This window comes from Moschus berezovskii, chromosome 15, assembly GCF_049115385.1.
Source record: "Moschus berezovskii isolate FMDL1 chromosome 15, NW_MosBer_1.0, whole genome shotgun sequence".
NCBI classification, from domain to species: domain Eukaryota; kingdom Metazoa; phylum Chordata; class Mammalia; order Artiodactyla; family Moschidae; genus Moschus; species Moschus berezovskii.
In genome coordinates this window covers 19810938-19828130 of record NC_142474.1, presented here as the reverse complement: position 1 = coordinate 19828130, position 17193 = coordinate 19810938, and the positions used below count along the sequence as shown (strand labels likewise).

General features: G+C 35.7%; 1 protein-coding gene across 1 annotated transcript in view; it reads left to right on the top strand.

Moving 5' to 3' along the window:
- Positions 1-17193, top strand: part of ITCH (itchy E3 ubiquitin protein ligase) — a 96861-nt gene that overhangs the window by 28532 nt on the left and 51136 nt on the right. The window contains exons 3-7 of the mRNA XM_055435897.2: positions 89-179; positions 8133-8274; positions 11325-11449; positions 12457-12594; positions 15169-15214. Of these exons, the coding sequence (XP_055291872.1) occupies positions 110-179; positions 8133-8274; positions 11325-11449; positions 12457-12594; positions 15169-15214 (521 nt within the window). The 5' untranslated portion in view covers positions 89-109. The remainder of the gene's footprint in view (positions 1-88; positions 180-8132; positions 8275-11324; positions 11450-12456; positions 12595-15168; positions 15215-17193) is intronic.

The following is a 17193-nucleotide window of genomic DNA, read 5'->3' as shown; positions in this document are numbered from 1 at the left end:
GGACGTGGAAATTGGCTGGTTAGCATTATCTACATATTTTTCAAGTGGGAATTTTTGATGTTTACAGTGTTTCCTTTGCCCTGTTTAGGTTTGCCTTCCTGTTGGTGATATGTCTGACAGTGGATCACAGCTTGGTTCAATGGGTAGTTTGACCATGAAATCACAACTTCAGATCACTGGTAAGTCTTAAAAAGATGTACTGCATTACTTCCCTCATTCTCTTCGTGCCGCCCCTCCCCCCCCCCGCCCCGCCTCCCAATCTAGTATCCTGGAGAATTTCCATGGATTGTATAGTCCATGGGGTCTCAAAGAGTTGGATACAACTGAGTGACTTTAACTTCACTTTCACCATCAATAAAAAATCTTCTGAGAAGAAAACCTTTAGTGGCTGTTACATATCAGGTGGTGAATTAGTGAACATAATGTGTAGATATATAAAAGTAACATTTTAATTTCAGGTTGTTCTTGGGTATGGTATACGATTTGGGTTTGTTTATTAAATATGCTTGGGCAGTTGCTATTTTTTGTTTTGATTTAGATTTTTGTAGCTTTGTTGAGAGCTAATTCAAATACTATACAGTTCACTCTTTTGGAGGTCAGTGATTGTTAATACATTCTCAGAGTTGTGCAACTATCTCCAGTCAATTTTAGAACATTTTCACCACTCCAGAAAGAAACCCCTGGCCCATATTCCCCAGCCACCTTCAGCCCTAGCTTAATTATTTTTCTCTCTATAACTTTGCCTACTTTGGTCTCATACAAATAGAGTCATAAAATGTGTGGCCTTTGTCTCTTGACTTTTTTCACTTACATTGTTTTCAAGATTCATCCCTGTTGTAGCATGCATTAGTATTTAATCTCTTTTTATTGCCAAATACTATTCCATATGTGGAAATACTTTATCCATTTATCAATTGGTGGGTGTTTGGGTTGGTTCCACTTTTTGGCTATTATGAATAATGCTATGAACATTTGTGGATAACTGTGAAGTTGTATGTTTTCAGTTTTATTGAGTGTATTACTGGGAGTAGAGTGACTGGGTCATGTAATATCCACATTTAGCATTGTGAGGAATTCCAGATTAATTTTCAGAGCATCCAGACCAATTTGTATTCCCTCCAGTTAGTTTTGTAAGCATCCTTGCAATGCTTATCTTTTTGGTTAGAGACATTGTAATGGATGTGACATAGTTATCTCAAGAGTTTGAGTTCATTTCTCTGATGGTTAATGATGACATGCATTTTTTTCATGTGCTTATTACTAGCCATTTGTATATCTTTTTTTGAGAAATGCCTATTTAAATTTTTTGGTTGCTCTTACTACTTTCCTAATACCTGTTTTTTTCCTCTAACCATACTAACCAAGTGGATCACTTTCAGATTAATGTTTCTTAAAATGCCACCTGATTTGTACCTGCTCAAAAACCTTCAGTGCTTCTCTTTGACTGTGTTAGTGAATTTCTTTAAAACTGGGCTAAGACCTTTCACAGTCAGGCTCCATATGATCTCCTTTTAGGGTCTTTTTATAGAAACCATTTGTACTAGCCAAAGTGAGGCACTGGATTTTTCTTTAGACAAGCATGTGTCTATTACACAATGGAAACTTAGTCTCTCTCCTTTTAATTTAATGGCATTTATTGATTATATTGGTTTCTGTTAATACTGTACCTGTCTTACATCCACCTCTAGATTATGAACATAAAGTTATAAACTGTATTATTCTTAACTTTCTAGAAACCTAAAACTATTTGAGTTATATAAAAGTAACACCTTCTTAAGTTGAAAGCATGCTAGAATTTATTCTTGGGAATTCTTTCACTGACTCCAGTCTCTTTTCTTAGTGATATCTGATTTTCAATGAAAGATTCTAATATTTCTTTGCCAAAGCCAGATTCTAGTTGTTTTTCCTTTCCCCATCCCTGGTGGCTCAGATGGTAAAGAATCTGCCTGTAGTGCAGGGGACCCAGGTTCAATCCCTGGGTCAGGAAAATCCTTTGGAGAAAGGAATGGCTACCCACTCTAGTATTCTTGCCTGGCGAATTTCATGAACAGAAGAGTCTGGAGGGCTGCAGTCCATGGGATCGCTGAGAATCAGACACGACCGAGCAACTAACACTTTAACTTTCTCCCCATCTTTAGTCTAGTCTAAGTAGCTGTTTTACATTGGGCCAGGCTTCTTAAGACATTTTTTTAGGAGACAGCTTAAGTTAAAATTTTTGATTTTTAGAGAATTTAATAGTGTCAGATTTTCAAGTTATGTAAGCAGTATACATGCTTTTTATTTTTAAAAAGTCAGCAATTTAAAGTAGTAACGTGTTGAAAGAAAAAGTGAAAGTGTTAGTCGCTCAGTCGTGTCTGACTTTTTGATCTCATGGACTGTAGCCTACCAGGCTCCTCTGTTCATGGAATTCTCCAGGCAAGAATACTGGAGTGGGTAGTCATTCCCTTCTCCAGGGGATCTTCCTGACCCAGGGATCGAACCTGACTGGGTCTCCTGCATTGCGGGCAGATTCTTTACCATCTGAGTAACCAGATTTAAGTTATATTCCTTTCGACTTTTCTTTGCATAAGCTAGCTATCTTATTTGCTATTGTGACTGTCACGGGAAGAAAGACAATTCCTAAATGCACCTCAAGAAGACATTCGTAGCCATTTATAAGCTTTTAATCTTGAGTCTAAAAATTCTGAAAATGTACAAGTACAAGCCAAAAGCATTTTTAACGAAAACAGGCACTGTGAATTATGGATAAAAGTTATATATTTAGCAAAGACATCATTAGATATGGCAAATATGGAGAACATGAGATAATAAACAGTAGAGTGCCAAGTTGACTAGAATCAAGTGTCCTTTGTAATTCACTGTTTACTTTGCTTTTGGTGCTAGAAACCTCAGAACAAGGTTTTTTTCCCCACAAGTCACTTTAATTGACATTGTATTTTTTATTCTGTGTTAATGGATTAGCTACAGTATTTGAATTTTTTATTCTTTATTTTGGTAAGCTGCCTCAACACTTCTAAAATTCAAGAAAGGCATAAATATGCAAGTATAAAATATATGCCATGGTATATGGTAATGGCAAGAGATAATGACTTTAGTCAGGAAAAAGGGGTTGTTGACTAGAGTTGGTGTGAAAGAAAGTGGTGCTTGAAACATTGCTACTATTTAAAAAGTAGAAAGGTATAAAAGGATCTTTCAGGAATGAACATGACAGAGCAAATGGCCTGAAGGAGGGAAATGCCAAGGCTTCCCTCGACATCCCTAAAACCACTGCTGCAGAGCAGGGACTTGTGAGAATTCATGGGAATGGGTCATCTCCTTCACATGAGTCAAGGCTGCCAAAAAAAAAAAAAAAGTCATTGCTAAGGGAGATGGGAAGTAACCAGAGTTTTTAACAAAGAGCAGTAAACTGGATTGATGTTTTAGAAAGTTGCTGTAAAAGACTGATAGGGAAATTTAGTGTCAAAAGTTATAATGTTACTCTGTGGTTCTGCTCAAATTTATTTCTTTAACTCTTTCTGTCATGCATACATTACACGTGTATGTACATAATTTGTTTACAGTATATACATTTGCTAATTGCTTTTCCTTACCAGATGAGGGTAAGTAGAAAATTTATTTCAGAGAAATGACACCTTATAATAAGTTTTAATAAAAACTTGTAAAAGTTGTAGCAAGAGTTTTAAAAAATTAATTCATAAATTGATACTATGTTGATAAATAGATCATTTAGAGAACATGATGTGTTTTAGTTTCACATAACTCTTTATAGGAACATCAAGGGAAAGGCAGCCTTGCTTTTGTTTTTCAGAATTTACATACAAGTATACCTCATCACTATACTTGTATACAAGTATACCTCATCACCGGAGAAGGCAATGGCAAGCCACTCCAGTACTCTTGCCTAGAAGATCCCATGGATGGAGGAGCCTGGTGGGCTGTAGTCCGTGGGGTCGCTAAGGGTCGGACACGACTGAGCGACTTCACTTTCACTTTTCACTTTCACACATTGGAGATGGAAATGGCAACCCACTCCACTGTTCTTGCCTAGAGAATCCCAGGGAAGGGGGAGCCTGGTGGGCTTCTGTCTGTGGGGTCATACAGAGTCAGACACGACTGAAATGACTTAGCAGTAGCAGCATACCTCATACAAGTGATTGAGTTCTCACAAGGAAAAAAATTCCTTCTAGTTCTTTAATTTTGTATCTATATGAGATGATGAATGTTCACTAAACTTAATTGTAATTATTTCCTGATGTCTAATCCTTTATGCATTTACACCTTAAACTTTAAAATCATCCCAGTTCATTAGTCACACTTTCTATGATTTGACTTAATTTATAGAAATAACATGAATAGACATTTTGCTGTTACAATTTGAAATGGAGTTGAAAGGTGGTCTTTTGTGCTACGCTTTCATTGATCAAGGTACTGTATGAGGCATCCCCTTGGGAACTTCTGTTGGCACTGAAGTGATCTCATAACACTTTTGTTGGGTATTGAATGTACCTGTATTGATCCTTGTGTTGGGCAGATCCTTTTGTAATTTATCAGATAGTTACAAAAATTATATCAGGAAATCAGAAATACTTATTCTTAAATGTTTTTGAGATTTCATCATATTGCTAATCATAATTTGATCTCAGCACCCTTGTTTTAACCTTGTTCCTTATAGTCTTCCGATTCCCAGAATAATTTGATTTCCTGGGTCATTCTGTATTCTTTATCTCTAATTCTGTGGCCTGGTTCCTTTACCTTGGACATTAGTCTGTTTTCTTACATCCTTCCCTATCTTTAGCCATTTCCTGTTTAATTATGTTCTGAACCTAACTTTAGCTATTGTACTGAGCTTATCTGTGTTTTGATGCTTGCTGTATGCTAGTATTATACTTACATGGGCAGAATAAGCACTTTGGTATTTCCTAGAAATTTCTTAGTCTCAGCCCTTACTCAGAGCTCATCATTTGAGGAAGAGAAACCATCTTATTTCAGTTCTTACAAATTGAAATTAAACATTACTGTATTTTTCCATATTTACTGGAACACCATATATTTAGCTCCCAATGCTTAGAGACCAGGAGAGTCCTTCATACTTTAAAGTCAAGAGTTTATATCCAGTTCTGCCCAGACAAGCCATAGTTCTGCTACAGAGGCCTCTTGTGGCCTCTCATGACTTCTGACCACAGAGGGTAATCCTTGCATAACTGGTTTTATCTCCTATCAGTTCATCATATTGCTAATCATAACTTGATCTCAGCACCCTTATTTGTTTTACCTTGTTCCTTACAGCCTTTTGATTCCCAAAATAAGTTGAATAAGCCAAGGATTCACTTTTACTTTCTTTACAATTATTTATTTATTTATACTTTCTTTATATTTAAATTGTCAAACTTTTATTTCACATTGGAGAGGAAGTTATTAAATATACACACTTGCTTGCTATAACCTTGCCTTGAAGGGGATTGCAGGTTGAGTTAAATAAGTAAAAACCAATAAACCTACTAAGAACTAAGTGAATGAAAAGCGACAGGAGCCATATATAAATAAGACAATGCTGTGCAAGCATAGAACGATTTTGACTTGTTAGATTTAAAGAACCCTTCAAAGAGAAAGGATTAAAGACAACTCAGGGAGTAGAATTGTATTGGATGAATGGATGAAAAGGAAAAAGGATCATTATGAGTGGAGGGGAGTAGCACATATGAGCTGTCAAAGTACATGGTCCTTATGAGGGACAGCAAACAGGTAAAAGTGGTTAGAACACCAGGGGCCTGTGTGGGATTTTGTATAGGAAGAGGCTGTAAAAGTACATAGTAAGCAATGTAAAATGCCCCAGAAGAATTTAAACTTCATTTTTCAGGTGTTAGGGAATCATTGAAAAGTATTGACATGGTTACATCTGTTCTAGGAACAGTTCTAGTAGCTATGAGGAATTGGGCTGGAGAAGTGAGAGTGGAAATAGACAGTTGTTAGAGGCCTTGAGGTGCAGCCCAGTTGACAGATGATACTGACATTTTTCTGATTCATTTTCTTCTAGTTTATAATTCATAGTCTTTTAATTTACCTTGGGAATTTAAATTTTAGGAAATAGTACATTGATCTATTTTACAATGTTAGGACTGTAATGAAAGTTTTGTGCAATCTAAACTTTGAGATTTGAACACTTAACATAATTTCTCCTGTCCCAGCTTTGCTGTGACAGTTGGATAAACTTTTAAATTCTATTAATCTTGTTCTTTTTTTATGTGTAAAAACTAAGATGATAATACCTATCTTGCAGAATAGTCGTGAGAGTCAAAATGATAATATTTAGGTGCCAGACACAATAAAACACTAGCAGTTGGTGTTAGTTTCCCTTACTCTTTTTATTTTCCCATTTAAAGTTTCCTAAAATGGCTCTAGTGGGGTTGAATGGGATTATGTGGTAAATAGCTTTCAAAAGTTTGAATCCTAAAAAGCCACTCAAGATAGCTGCATTGCTCTTTGTTCTAGGCTTAATCAGTTTTAGAGGATCACAAGAGCCCCTGAAACCAAATGAACTTAGGCATGATTGTATGGGCTAGTTCACCTTTTCTCAGACCACAAATATATTAAAAATAGGGATTTTTCTGGGGCAATCCTGTGATTAAATTAGGTTTTGTATTAAGTAGTAGGGCTTTATAGTACATATTAGTCAGAGATAGGTCTGATCCCCACTTGAGCATTTTCTGGTCTGAAAAAGACATTTTGCTTAGTGTTTCCACTTTGATGTCTCATGAGCATCTCAAATTTATACATTCGTTATAATACACTTGATTTCCTGCCTCCTCAAACTTGTTCTTTCCTAGATCTTTTCCATCTTATTCAATGATACCACCTTCTGTCCAGTTACTCATGCCAGAAACACAGGAGATATCCTTGCTGCTTTTCCGTAGCTCACTAATGTAATCTAATCCTGTTGATTCTCATTAGAAAATATTTATTCCTCCCCATATCCATGTTCACCACCCTAGTCTAACCTACTGTCTCTTAGATGGCTGTAGCAGCCTCTTAAGCGTAAAAGGACAGAAGTAAAATATTAGATCAAAGTGAAGTTGGGGAATTCAGGGCCACCACCTGGGACTGTGCCTGCCCAGATTGTCTGTGTTGGACTGTATATTGCACTTCTTGGGTAGCTCCTATATAAACTTTCCTAGCAACTCGCAAGGGCCTGTTAGTCTTGATAGGCACTGGCATCTCTGAACTTTGCTGTTAGAGTAGATATCCAGGTAGTAAAATAGTTCCTTGGCTGTGGTCATCTCATTTATAGGAGACCAGTGAGTTGTCTCCTGTGGGAGCTGTGGGGTGTTCTAGATTTGAATCTACTCTTGGTGCCTTCCTTCCACACAAGGCTGGGACAAGGCTGTTTTATGGCGGTGGTGACTAACTCAACACTCATGATGTAAGAAGCTCTTGCTAAGGTAATGAGAGATACATGAGATGCTAGACATAATCTTTGTTTGTAACTCTTCCTTCAGTGACTTTCTAGCATGCTTAGAATAAAATCCAAATTCCTTGTCTTGGCTTGCAAAGCCAAGTGTGATATCACCTTAGTTACCATTTTTCTCTGTTGGCTCAACTTTTCTTAGATCAAAGCTTTTGTACCTCTTTCTTAACATTCCCTTCTTCCTACCTTTGATCTTGACATGGATAGCTCTTTGTCATTTAGATGGTTGCTTAAAAGTACCGTATCCTTAGAAAACTTCTTTACTACCAACTCATATTCTGTCACCTTAGGCTGTTTTTCATCACAGGGACTTGTCTCTAATTATAAACTGTTCTGTAGAGTTTAGAGCAATAATATCTGATAGATGGTAGGCATTCACATATTTGTTTACCAAGTTTGTCAATGTACTTTTTAATTGACTTCAAGATTTCTGGGACTGTTGATACTGCTGATGGGAATTTGGGTGGATGGTGTGAGGAAGTCCTATATTTTTTAATAAGATGGTAAGAAATACACAGGTCATACGTGAATAAAATTTGTGAATATTTTAGAGCAAACTGCTTTGCTTCTCTTGAGTAAAAATAATGCTCTGTTTAATCTTTATGAAATTAAATTGATTTGAAGGATGAACTAACATCTCTAATACTGAAATATTTTCTCTTTTATTTAGTTATTTCAGCAAAGCTTAAAGAAAATAAAAAGAATTGGTTTGGGCCAAGTCCTTATGTGGAAGTCACAGTAGATGGACAGTCAAAGAAGACAGAAAAATGCAACAATACAAACAGTCCCAAATGGAAGCAGCCTCTTACAGTGTAGGTTTGAAAGTATTTTCTGTGGTATATTTTGTTTAATAGGTCAGCAGAAATGTAGCTTTTAGAAAGTTTTTCACTTTTTTTTGGTTCCTCCTCCCTCTTAATTTTACCCACCTTGTTCTTTTAGTCTCGTTTCTCTTTAATTATTTGTTTTCCTAGTTTCTCCTTTTCATTACATTCTCGTTTAGTTGTTGATGGTATCTCTGTTGCCACTAAATAGTAGCTGAGAGATCCCAGGGTTATGGGCCCAGAAATATTAGCAGCTCTTTCTTTAGTTTAGGTTGGAAATAGAGGGATATCAGGAACTCACTTCATTTTTTCTTATTTAATTTTTATTTTAAATTTTAGTTTTAAAATTTAATTTTGTGTTTTTTAAAATTTAAATTTTGTGTTTTTTAAAATTACAGTGCTCGCACAAAACCTGCCCACTATTTTTTTCTTTAAAAAAATTATACATTTTGTTCTATCACTCTATTTTTATATTAAACATGCATCCTTTTTTTCTGAGTACGTACAGGTCTAACAACCCTAATATAACTATATAATACTGTTTAATATGGATGGACTGTGATTAATTTTACTAGTTCCCTATTCAGTTGGTTTCTAATGTTGTGCTGTTAGACAGTGCAGTATACATTCCTGTGCATATGTCTGTGCGTTGGTGTTTTTATCTGTCATTTAAATTCATAGAAGTAGGATATAGCTCAATTTCAGCACTAACTGACAAAGCCCTAAATGTTGGTAAGAAAAGCATAATAGGTTGAAGGGAATTATAGGTTAATTTTTAAACTTTTTCTATTAAAATGTAGGAAAATGTATGATTTATCAACAAATAGATTTTAAAATAATACAGTGTATTTTAAAAATAATACAGTATGTTTTATATTAAAGCATAGTTCAAAATATAACCAGTTGTTATTTTATCAAATGTAGACAAATTGCTTTCATTCCCTAACATTTGAAATTCTTCGTTTTTTTCTCTTAGAAAAACAAACCTGTGACTAAAAACGTTTTATTTTTAAATGGTGAGATGAAACACCTGAAATGATAAGCTCTTCTCTTCACATGATACTTGCCTCTGTGAACAATATTTCTAATAAATGACAAAACAAATTGGATATACCTACAGTAATCTTTAACATGGATTTTTGAAGTTCTAGGGCATCTTGTTGTACTTAATGATTTTGAGCAAATGAAACTTAAGAATTTTCCAAAGTCATCTTGAGACTTATTTTCAGAAGTATCATTCTAATGTTTCTCATCTGTATTTATTTCAACATTAATGTTTCTTAGACTTCATTTTTAATTAGTGCCCCTTTAGAGATTTGGTCTAGAACTGAACTGAAAACAGTGTGTGAGTAACATTTAAAAAAAAACACACAAATCTTCAAAAGACCACAGGCTCCAATAAATGACTGGAGATGTTCAGAATAATAGGCTGAATACTCCTCTATTTTCTACCAACTGCTATCTGTGCTTACTATAAATATACTTTCAGGCTCTTGAGCTGATAGCAACATGAACTTAGTGGTTTAAAAGTTAAGGAAAAAAGCTCTCCTTGTAGCTCTATATGGTAGTGCTCTGCAGCCTGGATATTTGGAGGGGAACACTTAGTTCAAGTTCTTCTGAATTTTTAAGTTACAGGAGATTGGCCTACAATTTTAACACAGCCTCCATTGTTAGGTAGCATGCTTTCCATACTTGTCTTAAGAATTGAATTGAAATAATTTAGAGTAGACCATCTTTGATGGCAGAGTTTATCTTTCAAACTAAAATTAAATTTATTAACTTTTATTCCATCCCCGTTGTGATTACCCAGATGACTAACAGAGAAATGTTCTCTTAATATTTAATATATGTTCTCCTGAAAGTAACGTCTGAAAGTTTTGAAAGAGAATGAATACACTGTACCATAAAGGGGCAATGATTAGGTGAAAGTTTCTTAGTTTGGTTGTAATATCTGCCACTGGGAATTCCTTGGTGGTCTAGTGGTTAGGACTCTGCACTCCCACTGCACGGGGCATGAGTTCTGTCCCTGGTCAGGAAAGTCTTACAGCTTTGAACCATAGGACTATCATAGGTTATATAGTGTCCTGTTTTTCTAATTGAAATAGTGTTTATATAGCTTATTGCAAATTCAAATTTCTATTCTGTTTTGGCATTTAGCAAGGTATGACCTTATTTGACAGTTGTCCTGGACACTTTGCCTCTAGCAGTGTGAAGCATCGGGTAATATAATCCTGAAATCCTTAAGTAGCTGACTGAGAACATTCTTAATACAAATTTTAATGACAGATTTTTGTTCAGATTACAGTCCGTCACCAACTGGCTATGTGATATTTGGCAATTTGCTTATTCTCTCTGGATATCAGCTTGTGTATGTGAAGATGAAAGTGGTATTCTCACCTCAGGGTTACTGTGAAGGTTAAATGAAATAATCCTAAGCTTAGCACACTACCTGACATAAAATAAGAATTTAATTTTTTGTATAAATCACTTTTTTGTACTCAGTTCTTTTCAGTCTCTCTGTCGTGTCTGACTCTTTGTGACCCTATGAATAGCACGCCAGGCCTCCCTGCCTATCACCAACTCCCAGAGCTTGCTTAAACTCCCATCCATCGCATTGGTGATGTTATCCAACCATCTCATCCTCTGTTGTCCCCTTCTCCTCCTGCCTTCAATCTTTCCCAGTAGTATCAGGGTCTTTTCTAATGAGTCAGTTCTTCGCACCAGGTGGCCAAAGATTGGAGCTTCAGCTGTTTGTATTACTAAAGTAAAATTATTTTTCAACAGTTTGTAGCATGATGAGCACTTTTACTTTTGTTGATAATACATACATGTAATCGTCCCTATAGGTCAGCATTGCGTGAAGATGACCGTGCAAACCTGTAGCATTCAGATATGTTTTTTGTAAGATTATAGAATACAGGCAATATTGGTTATAAACTGTAAGATATGCGGTGAGATTTTAATTGTAATTTATTTAGAATTCCATTGTGATATTAAAGGAAGTACTTTTTTCACCTTTTTTTTTTTTTTTCCATTTGTAGTATTGTCACCCCTGTGAGTAAATTACATTTTCGTGTGTGGAGTCACCAGACACTGAAATCTGATGTTTTGTTGGGAACTGCTGGATTGGATATCTATGAAACATTAAAGTCAAACAATATGAAACGTATGTATGTGAAAATAAGAATAAACTCAGCTTTTGCTATTTTGCAAGAAATTCATGTGCCAAATGTGGAGAAAATGACTGTTCACTATTTGTTTTTACGTTTACATGGTTGTAACATTAATAAAGAGATAAAGCTTGAACTATTTAATTATTTCTTAATATCTGGTTTGGCCATTCATTTTGGATCCAGTATTTTAAATAAGTATTTAGTAGATAGATATTTATTGAAGGTTATACTCAATTATGGAAAAGAAATAAAGCAGAGATGATTTTATTTTAGATGGTTTTATTTATATGTGTATATATATTTTTTGATATCTATAGATACATAAAAACTTGCAACATGCTTATTTTAATTAAAATATCATGATTTTAAAACAGACTTTTAATCCCTTGAGTATCTAAAGCATACTTCTAAGAATTTTATTTCTCATTTAGGATTTATAAGACAAAAATTCATTCTTAAATTATGTTTTCACTCCATTTAATTCAGACATACCTTGCTGTGTAGTCTCAGTTGTCCTAATGGCTTATTTTGAAGAAGAGAATGAATATAATAAGTGAGATGATTGAGCTATTTAGTGTTTTTGTTTGTTGTTTAGTTACTAAGCTGTGTCCAACTCTCTTGTGATCCCGTGGACTATAGCCTGCCTAGCTCCTCTCTCTGTGGGATTTCCCAGGAAAGAATACCGGACTGAGTTGCCATTTCCTTTTCCAGGGGATATTCCCGATGCAGGGATCAAACTCAGTCTCCTGTAGTGGCAGGCGGATTCTTTACCACTCACTGAGCCGCCTGGGAAGCCCCATTTAGTATCTTACATTGTGGATATTAAGCACTAGGAAATTTTGTTCTATTTTTTAAATGTTTTTGGCATGAAAAGGCCTGAAACCTTGGGTGAAGTGTATTAAAACAATATGTGTACATATAAATGTAAATTTTCTGACAGTTTTTAACAGTTATGACTTTTAAAAAAGTGACCATTTTCTGTAATTTTATTCTCTTCCAGTTGAGGAAGTAGTTGTGACTTTACAGCTTGTAGGTGACAAAGAACCAACAGAGACAATAGGAGATTTGTCAGTCTGTCTTGATGGGCTGCAACTAGAGTCTGAAGTTGTTGCCAATGGTGAAACTGCATGTTCAGAAAGTAAGTAATCACTTTAAAAAAAAAATTCATTTTTATTTATATGGCTGTGCTGAGTACCAGCTGCAGCACACAGGATCTTCAATCTTCATAGTGGCATGCAGAATCTTCAGTTGTGGCATGTGGGATCTAGTTCCCCTAACTAGCAATTGAACCCCAGGCACCCTGCATTGGGAGCACAGAGTCTTAGCCACTGGATCACCAAGGAAATATATAGGGTCTTTTCTTCTTAAACTAGCCACTGTAAAGTATGTTGTAATTATTGCCATTCTTTTTCACATAAAGAAATTATTCTATTTCCATTTTATAAAGAGACATTTTTCATTTTAAACTTTTAGTACATTGTTTCTATTAGGAACTAAGACTTGAAAAGCTAGCCAAATAAAAGCCAAATCACAGTTGTCTCTGAGAGTGATGAATTGATTTATAAAGTAGCCATTCTGTAGGCCAACAGTGGCAGTTAATGTGGCACAGTTGATGCTACACAGTCTTAGTATCAGTGGCAGACATAATTTACTGTCTGTAGCAGTATCTGATTTAGTTTAAATTTGACTCAAAATCCTTAGTACTGTACCAGACAAGCCAGTACAAGCTGGCATCATTTGCCATTCCTCTTCCATTTTTGTAGGCTACATTTACTGAGCTGTCTTTGAGTTATAGTAATGACAAAACCATTTTGTTTTATGTTGATGTATTTTACAGTTTATGGTTTACCTAGTGCTAAAGGGAATACAGATGAGATACAGTTAAAAGAAGTTTGGTACCTGAGTTAGTCCCTGCGCAGCTAGCATGCTTAATGAAACCACCTCTCAGTGGATTTCCTTTAGATATTTCCATCCCTTATTTGCTAATAAGTGTATTTTCACCTGGAACACAGATTTTTTGAGACAAAGTGCAGATTAATGGTTTCCTTGATTAGTCTGACGGAGATCTTTCTGTTTACCTAGAAACTGCATTATGAAGCATTTTGCAGTTATCAGGTGCCGTTATACTTCTGTTTCTACTTTGGAAGACTTCCTATTTCCTTTCTAATTCATGACCTTTTTTTAATAGCGGAACCTTCACGGTAGTCCTGGTTATATCTTCCAGATTGGTTCTTTGGGGTTAATGAGGGTAGAAAGAAATGTCTGAATTGGTTATACTGGTTCAGAGTTGACACAGTCATATAAATGGAATCATAACAATAGGTAGTCTTTGTGTCAGGCTTCTTTCACTTAGCATAGATAATGTCATTTCGGGTTTATCAGTGATGTAGCATGTTTCAGTAGTCTGTTGCTTTTTATTACTGCATAGTTTTAAATTGTATAGATGTACCACATTTTATCTATCCACCTGTACCATTTTTTAAAATAAAACCTTGAGACACTTGCCCACCTTGCTGAGTATGATATAGTAATAATATAGTGGTGACTCAGCATCTTTTTAATGAAGTAATCCATTACTTCATTGGAGTAGTACAGTGATGATATCACTCTTTGAAAGTAGGGACTGTGTGCAGGGACTGTTGTTCTTTAACTCAGTGGACCTAGGCTGTTAAACTTGTTCTTTTTGCATTTTATAGTTTTTAAACTTCTCTGTGTACTACTTTTGCTGCAGTCTGTGTGCCTACCTGTAGTACTCCCCCTCTCTATCACAGTTCCTTACTGAATCCTAAGGATATTTCATGAACAAAACTTGAAGAAAATATGACTGTTGTAGCATTTGTTTTGGCCACTTTGAGATCCATTTGTGCCTTTCCTATTCTCGAAGCTATTTTCAAGGCCTTTGCATAAGAGAGATATTACTGATTTTTCTATTTTCAAAATCTTACCATTATCCTGCTGATAATCAGCACTTTTAGGGGGAGGTAGTTGGAATACAAAAGATGACTAAAATACATTTGAATTAGAATCAAGCAAATGGGGACTTCTCTGGTGGTTCAGTGGCTAATACTCCGCACTCCCAGTAGAGGAGGCCCCAGGTTTGATCCTTGCTCAGGGAACTATATCCCACATACCACAGGGCAACAAAGCCACAACTAAGTTTGTATGCCACAACTAGAGATCCTTAATGCCACAACGAAAATCTTCAAAGTTCCCATGTACTGCAACTAAGACCTGGTGCAGCTAACTACCTAACTAAATAAGACATTTGAAACAAGGCAGAAGTAGCACATGAGTAATATACCTTGACTCATTACCATCTCTTATACAAAATAATCATTTGCACAATTTTGATAAAACTTCTCAGTTACGTGAACGTTTATCTTATTTTCCTTTTAAATATCATGTTGGACTTTTAACTCCATTCCAGCATGTTCTTTACTACATGCATGCTCAGTCTCTTCAGTCATCTCTAATGCTTCACGACATCATGGACCATAGGCTGCCAGGCTCCTCTGACCATGGGATTTTCTTGGCAAGAATACTGGAATGGGTTGCCATGCCCTCCTTCAGGATTATCTTCCCAACCCAGGGATCGAACCCAATGTTTTTTACTAGAAAGATACAATAAAAGGTTTTGTTTACAAAGCATCTTTAGGTAAAAGGTGCATATGTTTTCTTGAAATTCATTTTCTAATTTTTAATGTTGTTAAAGGTGCTTCACAGAATGATGATGGCTCCAGACCCAAGGATGAAACGAGGTAAGAGTTCACTTATTACATATCACAGAATGCAGAAAGAAACAAGGGAGAATGAATAAATTTCATTTTCGTCAAAACTTCAAGTTCAAATTGATATAAAAATGTGACAAATTTCAGAGCTCTAGGTAAAAAAGTAAATATTCATAGAAAATTCAGGAGCCTTAGCTTATATGACTGCTGTTCTGTAGTGTAGGCCAGAGGTACCCAAATAGTTCTTCAGCTTATAGAAAGTGAATAGATTGCACTTTCCCAAAGGTAGGAAAGTTTAGAATCCTAAGGTCATTGTTGAACTGTTTACTTTGCCAGGAAAGCTGGGCTCTAATTTTCTCACTGTGATTAAAGGTAGAAAAGGTTTTAAAAATTAATAACTATCTCTGTAGACTGGAAGACATCCTATGTTTTTGTGTTTCTTTTTAGTTTTTTTAAGTTTTTTTTGAAGTCATGAAATGTCCCTCATAAAGATGTTTTAATATTTCAGTGTTCTTTGGTCCTCTTTTGCATAATAAACCCATACTTTTACATTTGAGAGAATGTGATACAGTTTTGTAGTGTATGGAAAGGTTCTGTTATGCCATTCTATTTCATTTTTGTGAATCTTTCTTAAAATACTTTATGAAGCCACTCTAGACAGCTGTGAATTTCTTGCAAAGGCATTGCTAGAGCCCTGGCTTCATGCCATTTATTTAATTAATGCTTTAAGTTTTCCCAAGTGAATCATTGTCACAAATAACTTGAGGAACAATATCTTCTGGGTTTATGAGATTGCCAGACTGATCTTTGAGCATGTGTTTGTGTTAAGCATGAATTCCTTTGCATTAGCGTTTTCCAGAGAGCATACCTCTTAGATGATGGGTTTAAAAACATTTTGTAAACTGTCATATGCTGTTTAAATGTTGCTATACAGGAATCATGGTAGTGAACCCTTTGCTTTTGTTTGCAGACTTCATCACTTGGGCATGTGTCCAGTGAAAAAGGCAAAAACCTCCCCCCCGCCAGACATTTAAGAAGTTTACTAAACAGCTTTAGTTTCTTCTACCTTTTTGTTTAAATCAAGTTTGCATGTATCATCAACCTAGTCCTGTTGGTCTCCTTTCCTCCATAGCATATCTGGATATTTTGTATTTCTCAGTGTTGTCTTCTGTCACTTTTATGAATTACCAAGGTGACTGATGCTTAGTGTTCAACATTTTGTTTTTCAAAGTGCCTTCTTGACTGTTAATCATTGATTTGTATATTATGACCTTATTGTGTTAGCGTCTGGGTTCTCAGGGTTCTTTATCTTGTTCATAAACATCTAAACTTACATATACTAATAGATCAAGTAAATATGTATGGTGAGAGAAACAGGCTTGTAGGACTGAAGCAGAGAGCAAAGCCATGGTAGCACTTAATTTGTAGCTAATTGCTTTTCAGATAATGGTGATAAGTTCACACTGACAGTTTTGTATAGTATATTGTTGTTCAGTCACTCAGTTGTGTTCAACTCTCTGCGACCCCATGGATTGCAGCATACCAGGCTTCTCTGTCCTTCACTATCAGAGTTTGCTCAAGCTCATGTCCATTGAGTTTGTGATGCCATTCAATCATCTCATCTTCCCCTTCTCCTGCCCTCAATCTTTCCATCATCAGAGTCTTTTTCCAGTAAGTCAGCTCTTCACATCAGGTGGCCAAAATATTTTAGTTTCAGCATCAGTCCTTCCAATGAACATCAGGGTTGATTTCCTTTAGGATCTACTGATTGGATCTCCTCTCAGTCTAAGGGACTCTTAAGAGTCTTCTCCAGCACCACAGTTCGAAAGCATCAATTCTTTGGTGTTCAGCCTTCTTTATGGTGAAATTCTCACATCCATATATGACTACTGGAAAAACCATAGCTTCGACTATACATAACTTTGTCACCAAAGTAATGTCTCTGATTTTTAATATGCTGTCTACGTTTGTCATAGCTTTTCTTCCAGGGAGCAAATGTCTTTTAATTT